General features: G+C 35.4%; 1 protein-coding gene across 4 annotated transcripts in view; it reads right to left on the bottom strand.

The window, feature by feature from the left end:
* Window positions 1-230: 230 nt before the first annotated feature.
* POC1B (POC1 centriolar protein B) overlaps window positions 231-15,434 on the bottom strand; it is a 55,074-nt gene continuing 39,870 nt past the window's right edge. For 3 of the 4 annotated variants that reach the window (XM_074827094.1, XM_074827091.1, XM_074827093.1), the window contains 2 exons: window positions 2,527-2,709; window positions 1,317-2,361 (listed from right to left, as the gene is read on the bottom strand). In XM_074827094.1, coding sequence (XP_074683195.1) covers window positions 2,218-2,361; window positions 2,527-2,709 — 327 coding nt within the window. In that variant the 3' untranslated portion in view covers window positions 1,317-2,217. The other variant, XM_074827092.1, reaches the window with a different exon arrangement.

Below are 15,434 nucleotides of genomic sequence, written 5' to 3'. Positions count from 1 at the left end.
AAATGGGCTTAATCTATATACAGTCAGTTGCAGAATTGGATTAAAATGCTCCTCCCATTTCAAGTTTCCTATTTTTCAACATACAAAATGTGAAGTTGCAGAAATGGATGACTACCTAGTTTTGATTGTGGATTTACAACTGGTGTTCTCCAATTGCCATTTAAAAAAATAACAAGTAGACATAAAGAAGCATAGATGTTTTCTATTAAAAAACAAGACCTACAATCATCTTTCTAAAAATTGCATTTTTATTAAAATAAAACCAAAATCATCATACATTGCAAAGTCTTTCCTGATTTATGGCTGCATTCATAATGCATTAAGTGATGGGGAACATTCATAGCATACAAAGCTTGAGCACCTGTGGAATTCCTTGGAGGATGAGAATCTTTTGTATCTATGATATAGATTTTGCATCATTGTGTGTTTGGTTCAAATATATTCTTCAGAAGTATGAAGCTGATTTTTATTTTTCTAAATATGAAAAATGAATTTCCATGGAGATGAGGTAAGCATAAGTGCTCAACTGTATCAGTCTCGCAGCTGAATTCACACAGATGTAATTACAGTTTCAAAGTTTAAGTGACTTCATATTCATATTTGTAACTAGAAGTTTTTACATTACATCTTCCTGCAACCATCACTAAAATGTTTAGAAGATACAGAGTAACTGTTGCCACTTTTTGGTAAAATATTTGAGAGCATGCAAGGGACAAAGAAAACCTCTGGCATTTTTGGAGTTAGGGCTAATTAGGTCTTATTTAATTTAGGTGCTTGAGTACTGTTGCCATAGCACAAAGAGCATTATTTTCACAATCCTTACCCAAGTAAAAAAAACCTACATAGTGTACTTCCATAATACTTGCTATTCATCTAAAAATACGTAGTTTGTTGCTTAGTTGTATTCAAAGACCTTATTAGGATGAAATAAGAGTCCTGTAATGTTCAATGGGAATGATTTTAGAAAATATTAGTTTTGGCTGGGCTCCACTTTATTAAATATATAACCAGAATATCTGCTTGCTACCAATGTTTAAAATGTGTTGTATATTTTTTTCTTCAGTTTTTATTACATTGACTCGTAAGAAAAGGAGGATTTTTTTTTTTTTTTGCTTATAGGAAAATCCAGTGAAGTAACATTCTTTTCTTGGGAATATATGAAACATATTCATCAATACAGTTCATTTTCATCTTTTATTCTTCCTGTCTTCCCTGAAGTAACATTTTTTTCTGATTTTCTAAACATTCTTTCAATTTATCTTCAGTCAAAGTCAGACGTTGTTCCAGGATTGAAATAGTCTGAATGAAGAGGACAGTAATTTCAATTTGTTTTTATTTTACTTACACAGTATTATAAAAGTGTGCAACATAGCTATATAAGAAAAATAGTTTTAACCCAACAGGAAAAAAATCTTAAGATGGCTTTTCCTTAGCTACTCCACTATTTACAACTGTATTTAAAAATAATGGCTTTGTATCTATGGAGACTGTTTAAACATTTAAAATTGTTTTCACAAAATATTTTTGCTGAGAGAAAAAATCTGTATCTGCATATATAAATTACTCTGAAATACTATGCAAAAGTTGTATCTGTATTTCAATAGAAAACCAGCCATCACTGGTGACCCAAATGATGCCTTCCAAAAACCTAAAAGAAACTTCTAAGGCATCCCCCAAAAAAGGAAGTGAGAAAAATATACTATTAAAAGGCATTCTTCAAGAGATTACCTTCATCAGAGAAGGTAGGTTTCTGGACACAGGCTGGCAGTTTCTTTTTAATCCAATTTAGTACACAGACCATTTTCAACTGATGACTTGACTTGATAACTCAAGAAATAAGTTTTGAGAAGTAACATACATATTGCAAAAGAATGCAGAAAAAAAACCTTAGCCACTCCCTTTTGATTTGATTTAATGTTAATATATTACAGACTACAGATTAGCATCTTAAAACATAGATTGGCTAAATCTGGATTACCAAAAAGAAGTATTGAGCATTTACAAAGAAGTGACTCAGAGTCACTGACTGAGACTAACCAATATTTGTGCAGTTTCACTGACACTAGGAATTATTCCACTGTTTAGATTCCTACCTAAGACAACACCCTAAACACTAAATTTGAAAAGGGATTTATTGGTACATTGCCAATTTACTTTGTTCATCCCCTGCTAATGCATGACTGTTCAAGATGGAATCTGACAATATCTACTAAACAACTAGCTTCTGGCAAATCTACGCTGGATCTCACTACTGAAAAATAGTAACTCTCTTCCTCCAGAGTTAAAAATACAACAATAATCTTTGATTATGTAGCAGGAAGCTTTCACTGTAGCCAACACAATACACGCGATCAATATTTGCTGAAAGGAAAAAAACAAAACAGTCACTTGACTATACAAGTACTCAAAATAATTCCATAGACTTTAATATTCTGATTTCTGAACATGGTTCCTGGTGGGTTTTTTTTGCTCATCGATAGCATTATTATTTTCCACTGCAAGTGTTATCTGTTATTGCATACTTACTAGAGTTAAAACATCCAGCTGCTCCACAATGTGCTCCAAAGCACTACCCAGGGAGGGGGAGATGCCTGTTTGCTTGTTCACATTATGCACAGCTGATTCGCTCTCATTCTCTGACTTCCTTTTTGAACTTGTTGCCAAGATTGAAGCAGGGGGATACTGCAGATCTTCACTGCTGACATCATCCTTGAATACAGAAACACCATTTGAAGATTCAGTTGCCTTTGTTCTCATTTAATTGAAACCACACAAGAAGATAGGGAGAAAAGTCTGGCTTTTAATTTTTTTAAAAAAATCTATTTACACATATATGCACACACAGAAGGGCCTTCAGATTTGCTTCTTGTAGCAGGTCCAATTCATAACACTTCAATTAGTTCTGACCTAAGAGAGAATTTCAGCTGTGATGGATGAGGCAATAAGAGAAATCTCAGCAGTCTTCAGGTACATGTTTCAGGTACATATGATTGAGGAACTACACGTTGTACTACTACAGCTTGAATTAAAGCTCAAATAAATACTAATGCTGACTCAAGTTTTCTTCAAAAAGATAGCTCTAGTTCACAAAGGACTTCATTCACAGCAGTCATATGGATGAAAAATCCGTATGTGGCTAGATGATCACAAAAGTTCCTTCCAACTTCATAGACGTGAAACCTTTGTTTAGTACAAATTAACCTCTTCTTTCAGAATAAAAAAAAACAACAAGTAGTTTTTAGTTGTTTATTCAGTGGCATTACATTTTGAGAAACTGATTCCTTTAGAAAATGGGAGGAGGAAACAACAGAAAAGACCCACACAATGCAAAGTTAAGAGAAATAACTTTGATGTATAAATATTGCTCCAGAGTAAGTGAGAAAGCATGATCTTCTCAATCACTCCTGGTTTTGTTTGTGCCTTGAAGTTCTTAATGGCACTTTTGAGTCACAAAAGGTTAAATCATCGTTAATTCATTAGAAGGTCCTTCATAACAACATTACCTGATTTATTAATGACTTTTTGAGATTTCTTTGAAAACTTCTTATACCTTCAGATAATTTTAGTTTATTTTTACATTAAAATAAACTGAGGTAGTCAAGTTTTATTATCTCTAATTATATTTCCAATATCCACAACATTTACAAAATAAAACTTTTACATGGTCACAATTTAACTGTTTCTCTGAAATTTATCGACAGCTGATGAAAATATCCATTAGCTATGCACAGGAGAAATTTCAGTCTTACCTGATGTACTGAAAATACACGATATTTACAATGTACCCAAAATATATTTATGTTGTAAAGCTAAACAGATATTCAAGAGTCTTAAAATCAGTGTCAGCCATTAAAAAAAAATCTCCTAAGTCTACAAAATAATCTTGTAGAATGCAAATTACTAGGCAGAATTAGTGGCAAACCTTTACAGTATTACCTAGGCATGTTGATGAGTTTCTGTCAAGAATGATTTATGTGTAGTCGACCCTGCCTTTGAATCAGGTAGGATCAGAGTGATGGATGAAATACTACTACTATGATAATGTCATGATTTTAAATATAAGTAATACTAAATCATATCAATATTATGAGGAACTTATACTGCTGCATTATTCACAATACTGTTCCTGTGTCTTCAGTGCCATCACGCACATTCCTGACCAACTAACATGCTCTGTTCTTTGGACTCACTGTTGCTGATTCTCCAAAATCTTTTCTTCCCTAAGTGCTGGAGTTGTGCTATCTACATCAATGAGAAAGAACTACGCAAGAGACAGGCTGTGTCCACCATGTTGGAAGGGCTTTTCTTTTTACTAGCAAAGTACAAGAGGAAACCAAAAATGCCACACACAAAGTCAGTAGAAGACTGTGGTGGGGTAAGTGGGTTTCGTATCTTAGGAAGTAGAAGGCAAAGAAGAAAGTCTCACCACCCTCTCTGGGTTAAAAGCTCCATTGTGCAGTTAAGTTCTGCAAGGACAGGTCTCAGCCCTCCAAGCAAGAACCCATGAAGTGCAGAGCATGAGCTTGTTAGGGATAGGAGGACATACCCATGCATATACTTCAGATCTTTATTTACAGTGCTACAAAACCACAAGGAACCCTTTCTCAAGGGGTTTGACAGTACCATCGTATTTGGCGATATGTCACCTTCATTGATTTCATTATGATGAAAGAAGCAGATAAATTAACTAGAAGATACCTCCAGTTCCCTTTCAGCCCGCTTTTCTGCGTTTGGTGACCGATTTATGCAAATGAACTAAGCAAGTCAAGTAATACAGGTCTGATGCAACTAATACTGAAATCCATCAGTAATTTGTATTTATACTGGGTTGTGTCAAAAAATAAAAGTGTGCTAGACATCAAACTACAGGTTTCAAACATTAAACATCTGAGGCTGTTCTACAGAATGTCCTAATGGTTACAATATTTGCACTGGACTACAGAGAACTGGCCTTCTCAGTCTAAAGCTATTTAAATTTATGACTCACAGTGCAATGTTTTGTCAGCCAGGCTGTTGCCTTTTAAAGGCACAAAACTGTGGAAGAAAGGGTACTCTCTCCAGCCACGCTGTTCAAATTTTGTCTCCAGTCAACAGAAAGCAGCTTTAGTTCAGTGGTTAGGATGCTCAGTCAGGAGCAGGTAAGTCCCGTTCCATGAAAAGCTTTGTATTTTATATATAAGGGGATAAAATGAATAGACTTCATAGGAGAAAGGATTTGAACCCAGAACTTCCCCATTCCTAACTAGATGGTTCAATTACATCTTTCTCTCCAGTACCATGAATTAAAATTTCTTCTCAGTATTAAAAATCTTGTGATGTCAACTTCATATTATTCCAAAGAATTGTACATTGTGAAGGAGTCACTTGTTAGAACAAAATGAAATTGAATACAAACAGTTTGATTTTTGGACATGGTATGCAGAAAAAGGTTTTCTCATTTAATTTTACTTTAGCTCCTTGCCTTAAAGTGTTAGAAGTCCTCAAAAGAAAGTGTTCCAAATATCTCACAATATTCTGGCTCACAATGTATCCCATGTACTTTTAGATGGGCATGAAGTATACAGGATTATTGCATCTTAAGACTGTCCATATCTTCTCTTTGCAGATTTTGTTACATGAGATACCATTAATTCAATCCTAGAAGAGCTCAGATTCACCGTGTTATTTCTGACTTACCAAGTTATATCTGAGGTCCTTGGGAAACAGGATTAATGGAAGCTTTTTGGCACGCTTACTAAATCACGGGATGGAGATAGTCTCAAATGCTGATTATCACAGAAAAGGTTAAGCTCAATTTGGCATTCAAATGTTAAAGAAAAAATATTGCCATACATTAAAGAATTCCTGCCTTACAACGAATCATACAATGAAGAACATCCTTGTATTTGACTACAACAGGAGAGTCTGTTAGAACAGACTTCTTAGTGAGATTTCTATAGAAAGATAGTGAGATTACAGAAGTCTCGCTTCTGTCTGTAAATTTGACTACTTGCCCAGAAGCTTCCAAACCTCAACCAGGATTGGCTAAATTTGACAGATAGGTAGAGGGCTCACTGATTCAGCTGCAAGAAATTTCAGGAAAATTGGAGACGGGGTAGATGGGACACGTTGAAGGAAAGACAGGTGGAACTCAAGCACTGTATATTCTGCATGGCAGCAGCAAACTTGCCTAGTCATCACATGCCTTATGAAATGCAGGCAGTTGATAAGGCAGGTTAAAAATGTTAGTGAAAAACAGTCAGTTGGTGCAGAAACAATTTGTAAAGCTTATGCAATTATCCTTTGTAGACACCTGTATGTGTCCTCTGAAAATTTTGACACCTTCTGCTCATTTTAATCAAACCTAATGAAGAGGTAGGGGTCTCAGAAGTAATTAAGTTCCTGTAGGTCTACGAGTTCACACTCCTTAGCTCCAAAGGGGAGTAAGGATGCCAGTTCCAGAAGTGCAAAAAAGACCCAGGCTGGAACCCATGTCTTCACAGACACCAATACCAATAAGCTCATTGGAAATAAACCTAGCATAGTTTGTCTGATCTTAACAAAGCTACTTCTTCTAATGTTTTGAGAAGTACATTCCACTCTGAGGTTGGTGTTTCTCAGTTTCTTTTCAAACAAGCCTGCTGTACTTCAGACTGAAAATACAGGAGAGATTTCAGTTTAAGCTCCCACAAAGTGATTACAAATTTTGCTATTAAGGCCAATCTAAATAGATTCTTCCAACCCAAGGAGGAAAGCTGTCAATTCAGGTAAACAGAGGAAATGCTAAACTACTAAAAATCTCACCTAACATATTTTTCTTACAGTAAATCTGATCCAAAATTCAACGTATCAGACAAATAGGCTGTGAAAAATGCTTTGTAGCTCAGTAAATTGCCACCAACATTGCCAAGCTAGAGTACTGGAAAAGTCTTCTTGTAGTTTAATGGGTTAAGCAGGAAATTGAGATTCTTCTGTTATATACTCAAAGACGTATAGGGACAATGCGACACGAAAGTGCTTGTATAAATAAGGCAAAGGCCTCGATGTTTGTCAAATCTGAAATGATCAAATATAAATAAGCAAATAATTGAGCTTTCAAAATTAGTAAGAGAGAAATGAAATGAGACAGTTTCCAATTTTCAACTAATCTAAGTCGTGCCAAAATGGTTGTTATTTTTATCCCATTCTAGAAATTTGTAGAGATTTTTAAATGTTGTCAGACATCAAGTATGCTCCTATAGCCTTGAGGTGCCTGCTTTATATTTTAACCTTTCCTAGTATCTAAATTTACAATCTTCTCCAGCTCAGTGAAGGGTTTAAAACTGCTGAAATCTAATGCAACACTGAAATGCCAAAACCTTGTTATACAGGAGTGACACTAGTTTCAGTAGATTTCCTTTAATTTTGGATAATTTGTTCATGTCCACCACTTTCATTCAGCATAATCTTTTATAAAAAAGTTATTTTTAAAGAAACTCTTTCTACCCATCAGTCTATTTTACATAAAGTGTTTCAAGAACTAGATGTTCCTTCCTTCAAATTAGCCTCTTTCTGAAGTACTTTAAATACTACCAATTCATAAACAGTTCTATATGTTGCCAGCAATGTAGTAAAAATGCCTCAAGATTCAAAAAAACAAACTATTCTGAAAGACTTCAGAGCTATAGCTTATTTTGAGAGAATAAATTTGAATCAGGCAATCAATTTTAAATCGTTACTTCTGAGCAAAGCTAAAAAGAAAATTAAAATGTGTACTGTGTTTCCATTCACAGCCCGTTAGTAATAAAATGGACTCACATTTGGGCAACTTCATGCGAGTTACAAACAAGGAGGAGAAGGAACAGATTTAATTAATCAATAGGAAGTTATTACCATGAGATTACCAAGCGGATGTTCAGTAGAAAATTAAATTTAGCTTATAAATGATGTCACAAACAGCAAACCATAATTGCTCATCTTTGTCTTCTGTCAAGTAAAATAGCCAAAACTCTGTGGGTGGTACTTAATCAATTTGTGAAAAATCCTTATACATAACCTTATCACCTCTGCCTATTCCCAAATGTTTTCCCACAAAACATTCACAGATCAGATAGAAACAAACACTGCATCCCAGTCTCCCTTTGCTTCATGATACATAAGAATAGAATCTGAGTAAAATGCATCCATATAGAAAGATGCCTGAGCATTTTTATTTATAGAGGAAAAAAATTGCCTCAAGGAAAAATATATTAAAAAATACAAGTCTCTGTCACTCAGTTGAAAATCATTAGTCTCCAATCTTCTAAGAGCTTCGAATTCAGAAAATATGGACAACAGCTTCCAAATGAATATCTTAATGATCTTATAATTAAAATGGGCTTATATGAAAAAGTGACATTGGTAAGCTTCCTAATGAATCATAAAAATTGGCATGGTCTGCTTTTTAAAAATAATCCTTTAAAATTTGAACACATGGTACATTTGCCTACTAATACTAAAACATTTCTGATACTGTGATTAAAACAACTACAAACAATTAGTCATAAGTAGGGCATTAAGCTCAAACAGACCAAAGAGCAAAGGCATAACAGAGTGGTCTCCCACCTTACCAGACCTTGATTTCCTGTGTTGTTTGGTCATTTGAAATCATGGGAAGTTTCTCAGGAGAAGGAATACTACTATCATTATCAATGTTTTTTCTTCCATTTTGTGAACCTATCCTTGAACAAAAATAGTTCACTGTGGATATGCTAAATGGAACCATTTGGGAGATGGGTTTTTTCTCCTTTTTTTCATATGCCTTAATTATTCACAGATCACTTTCTATTGCTCTGAAATTTTTTTTTTCCCAGTCAATAAGTGATCCACATAAAACAGAGCTCTCTGATCTATTAGGCTAACACTGAGTACGTTAAATCACAATCTGTTTTATCAGTTTCTACTGCAGAAAACTTCCCTGTAGTTTCAGCTGATGACAGCACTCTTCATTTCCTCTCCTCTCACATGCACATGAATCAAAAATCAGCAAAAACCTGCTATGTGCCAAACTGCAGCTTTCTGCCCCTTGCTATCTGACAAGGTAGTTCTGGTATAATTTATTTGCAAACTTTAATCGGAATTTTGCATTCAAGCAAGATAGAGATAAACTGTGCAGTGCATCTAAAACAAAGTTCTGCCAAGCATTTCTAGCTTGAGCAGAACTCTTTCAGAACAACTCGAAACAGAATTTCACACTTAATTCAAAGTCTTACATGGCTTCTTATGCATCTCAGGCTTCTCCAGTTCTTAAAAGAACGTCCAAGCTAAAACCAAAAATTGAAAGCACTTAATGTAGGTGCACCTCATTCAGTCTGACAAATAAATATTCGGTCTCGTCCTCTGTAGCACAGGTGTCATCACTGAAGGTAGCACATCCTTCAGTTTAGAACCTGACTGTGAGTAGTTGTATCAGGATACAAACTCACAGCCAACAAACCAAGACAGACTATCAGACTGTATTCCTTAGCAAAACAGGCATTTTCACCTAAAATGGAATAGCGCTTTAAACTATAAACAACAAATTCAGCCGAAAGCTAACTGAGTTTATAGAGGTCATGAGGCCAGTACAGTACAATGAAAAATAGCTGCTAACTTGTTTTTTAATTTTTTTTAAATATCAGTAGAAAATTAACTGAAATCCTGATGCATTTACAGCTATGGTCTCATTAATCAGATTTATTTATTTCTATCAGGATTACAGCTATGTTAAATTTAGCATTGCTGTGATGGCATGAAATAATAAGCTTCTGTTCACAGGCACATCTCAAGATATCCTGAATAGACAGTTTTACGTAAAGAAATTATATCATACTTTACAAGTGTTCTTTCATACACACAATGAGAAACTGGCTACATTGTTTTGTTATGTCAGCTTTTTCAGATTGCTGCTGATGGTCTGAGAAAACACTAAAACAGTGTACTGAGTATTCTGCAATTCCATGTGTACAGAATCTAGTAGAGAACAAAAGATTTTCTCCATATTCCATTCATGTCAATAGAACACAGAAAAAGAACCAAAACCAAGCCTTTCTTTCTCCAGGAAATATAAGAATTAATTCTATTTCCCCAATAAAAATCTCTTGGAAGTCCACAAATATTTGAGTGCATCCAGTTAGAAACAAATATTTCTGAAATATTTTTCTAAACTCATAGATCATCAGTAATACCTAAGCTTTACTTAAAAACAGATAATTTTTTTTGAGCTTGCTCATTGATGTTAATTTCTGACATCAGTAGTTCCCTGCCCAGTCATAGTCTGTTTCAGTAAAGGGATCCACAAACACTGAATAGCTATGCTCTGTTTCCACTGGATTTAGATAAACCTAACCCTTAAAATGAAATACAGTACCTAAATACAGTAGCTGTACAGCTTGTAATGGAAAAAAAAAACCCACAGCCCCCTCAAACATGTTCTAATCAAACCACTACATTTTAAGGATTTAGAGAAAACTGAGGATTTCCCGCCACAAAACAAGCAATACTGCTGAAAAGTTAATAAATAAAAAAAAAAAATTCATGAACATCCCACACAAACTACACAGAAATCATTAGAGGTTCAGTTTCCAAAGATGAGAATTTCCCTGCCAGGAAGTGAATTCTAAATATAACAGTTCAGGAAGACCATATTCAAACACTTTCATGAATTATAAAAATACTTGCACCACAGGCACTAAAAATAACAATTTTTAAAGGAAGGTAATAAATTATCTTCAATATCTTCAGCAAGAAGCTTTATAAAGCTGAGGACAGATAACATGAAACCATAGAAACATTCCCACTACTCACAATTACAAAATAAAGTAGCCAATTTTAATTTAGGCAAATTACTTTGGACTGCATGTGTGCACATCCAAGGGAACATCTTATAGCTAAAAATCAATGCTAAAGTTTCAAGTGATGAGTTCTTTTTACCCAGATAGAGTCCCAATAAAAATTATATTACATACTGTGCTTGAACTTCTTATCCATACTAGGGCTGAAGGAGGGCAGGAGGAATACTTGTAACAAAAACTGGAAACATAACGAAATAGATAGTAGAAATGAAATAATGACAGCAAATTAATAACCCTGTATGGACAAAGTATCCTTTCTAATACTATAAATAGACTATTCTGCTATATTTGCTACTATAATTACTAATGAATAAAAACAGAAGCAAAAAACCTAGGACTTTTCTAGCATGTGGGCAAACTGCCTATATTCCGAGTAGCAGATTGTGGAGGTCCACAGAGGGCATCAAATACAGGGAGGGAGGAAGGGAGGGTTACCTCTGAGTGTGAGTGAGAACACAGCATCCTCACCAGGAACACATCTACTCCAGGAAATAACAGCCATTCTTCTGGATTGCCTGCTCATGACTTCTTTCTGTTCTCTTCACCCTACTTAAGAAACTGACTGAAAGTCTCTGCTTTAGACCAATGGCTAGCTAAATAAGTCTTAACTGAACTTTACAAAGAAACAATAGCTGGTAACAGTATGATTTATTGTGCAGAGTCTTAAAATATATATAAGGACTAGTACTTCATCTATCTAATTCTAATGACTGGCGTATATTCGCTAGTATTGTTCAAAATGAATTTACAATGAAAAGAGATCATTCAACAAACCCAAAGAAATTTCTCATTCTTGAAGGCACGTTTACTCCTAGGAAATCCAAACCAAAGCCTTTTTTCTTAATATTAATTTTTTCAAACTTAAAATTTGTAATTGATTTCTCTCAGATAAGTGTCTCATACTTAACCTGTTAACCTGTTGGGGTAAAACTAATCTTGATCAAGTTACACTGTATGTAAATGTGAAGAGCTAAAGGAACACACTTCTATCTTAAACCTTACCTCTCCACAAGAATGAACAATTACTGAAGACAAAATCCTGAAAAGACAGACTTTGCCAGGACAAGAAGAAGGATTGAAGGACATTAGTAACCTCCTAAACTGCTGAAAGCTGAGTAGAGCTGCACTCCCTGTGCTCCAGGCTCCATAAACCAGGTGTCTGGTGCTTCACAAGGGTGGGAGAGGCTGCTGCACAGCAGATCCAGTGTAGGGTTGTCTACACTGCAGAGCCTCCCTTCATGCACCTACACATACTACATTAGCAGAGCCCCCTGCTGTAGAAGCAGCACATAAGATCTTTTTTGCCAGCCCATACATAAGTATATACTAATATACACATACATATCTACACACAACCTTCTTTCAAAGTTATAGGGAAAGCCAACAGAAGCTCCTTTCTGTTGGCACAGCTGCACCCGTACCAGTGGGTTTTGACAAGATAATAGTGTCAATGCTATGGTATGAATTTTTTTTTTTTGGTATAAATTTCATAACATAACTTTGTTGCATAGACAAACCTAGCTTGCCTCCCATTAGGGGATGCTAGGAGGTGCAGGGTGTCCACACAAAGATTTCACAGAGAAATCTTCTCTTGTAAGTTCAGATCTGGCAGCTTTGACTTCCCTCCAGAGCAGGGGTAAAAACAGGAGGGTATACCACTTGACTGGGTGGCTATCAACAATACCATTGGGTTTCTACTCCTACCTCTATGAAGCAAACAATCTTCTCAAATTCAAATTATTTACAAGAAAATATCAAGGAGTAAAAAGCATTAGAAACCAAGTTAGCATTCCAGCATAGCAGAGTCCAAAGTTAAATCCAATAGGTACAGCAGAATTGCTTGAAGACTTTGCCAAAGAGCCAGATGCTACTATTTGTTTTTTTTTAAAAAGAAGATGCCAAATATTTCACACCTTAGAACTGAAACCCCCTGATTATAGCCAGGAAAAAAAATATTCTATGTAATAGAGGAACACTGTTCCTCAGCTTTTGACCAAGGCTTTTGCTAATAAAATGTTACACCTATAACAGATGATGAAGAAAGGTTTGACAAGGACATCAAATACTTTAACAACAGTGTCACAGAAAACTCCCATAAGAATAAAATGAAGCTTCAAAACTTTCCTTGAAAAGTCAAATTTATGTGCTTTTGTTAGGTTTCATTTAATACCTGGAGAAAGAAGCAAAAGTCTACACTGAGCTATTTCAGAGCTCAGCATTGGCAATATGCTGAAGGTTTGGATAAGCTGTCCAATTTGTGCGGATGAAAACAATACTCAGTGCTGCTGAGCTTAGTTCAGAGGTGGGATTTTCAAAAATTGCTTTAGTGGCACTAGCATAACTGTACTTACATCAGTTGCATTTTACAATTTGCTGTGATAGGAATCAAATTAGAGGGCTGCAGAAACTGAGAATTGCATACAAATATCCAAGAAATGTTAACTTTGGAGTGGCCTGACATGCCTGTTATACTCTTGAAAAATCATTTATTTTAATTAGCATTCTATTACAAACTTCTGTCAAAATACACACATTGTTCAGCATCAGTTAAAATGCTAAATGTGTTGGCACATAAGATTGGTAGGTAGATAGGTTCTGCTTGGCTGTATTAAAAAAAAGAAACTCAACAACAATAAAAATTACAGTTAAAGCATTAAGGTTGCCAATAATAGCTTTATTTTGAAATGCTTCATAATTTTCTCCCACTGTTGGGCTGTGACAGTTGGAACTTTGAGGAAACTAAAATAAACACCTTGGTGATTTAAGAATATGTTCTGCAGTTCTGCCAGTTCATTAAAATCAGAATTAAAAAAAAAAACCCCTCTGTGATAAAGTGAGAGAGTGGGTTTCATTGCTCAAGCAATTCGTTAGCTACCAGGCTCTACAGACTTATATTCTCCCTATTTGACACTTAGTATTTGTACTTTAGCCAATTTCTTCCTACCTAAAGTGACAAAAATTAACAAAGCATTGGAGGTGATGAACTGTCAGCATGGGATAAATGGCAATTCCACTCTGAATTTGGGTGGTCGAGGCAGGGGGAAGGGTTGGGACAGTGTCCAACTCAGTGAGTTACAATTCCAAGAACATTTGTTATTCTTAAATTTCACAGGAACATACTACTAGAAGAGGTCTTGATCACTGAATCCAGTCCTCAGGTACGAGGAGGAGTTTGCATCTAGACCATTCACGCTGAGCAATCTCTTATTTTGCAACTGACAATATCTCCCACAGCAATTTCTTTTATGACTATTTATTTATTTAATCTCAAGAAGCATGAATATGTACAAAATTTAGATTATAGCATAAAACCTTCCCACTTCTGCCTCAACATATGTTTTTAATATCACAATGGTCACATCCACAACCCTGTTGACTTTTGTTAAAATAAATATGGATAAATAAATAATGAAAGTAGTTAGCTGAAACTTAGGGGTTTGTTCTCCACTTCTGCAAATGATGCTGGGAGAAAGCTCCCTTTTTCCTTAGTTCTTTGTGTGAGAATGTCTTATGGATTAAGATCCTGATTCATATTATTAGTGATGTGACACAGCCGGCTACTTTGCAGTCAGCTTTTCCTCCCTGCCAACGTAAAAGAAGAGGGGGGGGGGGGGGGGGGGGAAATCTAGTACAAACTCCTGCCTCCCTCAGCAGCAAAATGCTACAAGGCCAACAACTTGAGGAAGCTCTGCCTCATGATTCTTACAGAATTCCTTTGACACTGAGTTGCAGAGAGGCAGCTGGTGAACACAGCAGAAGGGAAGCAACTTGGTCTAGTGTCCAGGACAATTCACAACTTTCTGTTCCAGATCCAATTGCTGTCCTACCTTACTATCCTTTCTTGGTACAAGAGAAAACTCCACTTATAGTTTTCCATTCTCTGCAGTGACACTTACGTGTCCAGACAAGCTGAGGTATTACAAGCAGATACACAACAAGAAACATGACCAATGCTGCATTCAGCAAGGTGTAGCATCTTTTGTACAGAAGAGCTTCTGAAGAACAGTCTCACTGTCGATTAGCACATCTCTCCATTTAATGTATATAAGTAGAAAAAACAATGTAATTTATGAATATTCAAAAAACAGCATAACATCACATAGGGTGGTAAAAAAAATACATACACAAAGAAATATCTCCTTAGAATATAAGGATATATAAAAAGGCTATATATATATACACACACACACCCCACTTTTCCTATATGTATTTTCATATATAATGTTTTTCTATGTGTGTATATAGATACATGGATGTATTCCATATATGTATATGCCTACACACACACACAAAACACCTTACAATAGAACAGAAATAAACTACAGCTCTGTCCCCTATAACATGCAAAACTTTAAAGCTGTATGTACGTATGTAGTAGGAAAATAAATGGAAAACACCAAATAAAGGGTTTACCATTTGAAGATAAATATTAAATTCCGCTGGTCACATTGTATTATTTTATTCATACATCCACCTAGGTTTAAATTAATTTGTTAAACACCCAGGCAATTCTTCTGCAAACATTCCATATGTTTGCTGCTACATTAGTAGTACTTGTGGTGTGTGTTTGGGGTTTTTGTTTTGAACAGCCAAACTTAAAACATT

The sequence above is a fragment of the Strix aluco genome, chromosome 5, assembly GCF_031877795.1.
Source record: "Strix aluco isolate bStrAlu1 chromosome 5, bStrAlu1.hap1, whole genome shotgun sequence".
Taxonomy (NCBI): domain Eukaryota; kingdom Metazoa; phylum Chordata; class Aves; order Strigiformes; family Strigidae; genus Strix; species Strix aluco.
The sequence above is the reverse complement of the archived record's forward strand: the minus strand, read 5'-3'. Positions and strand labels throughout refer to the sequence as shown.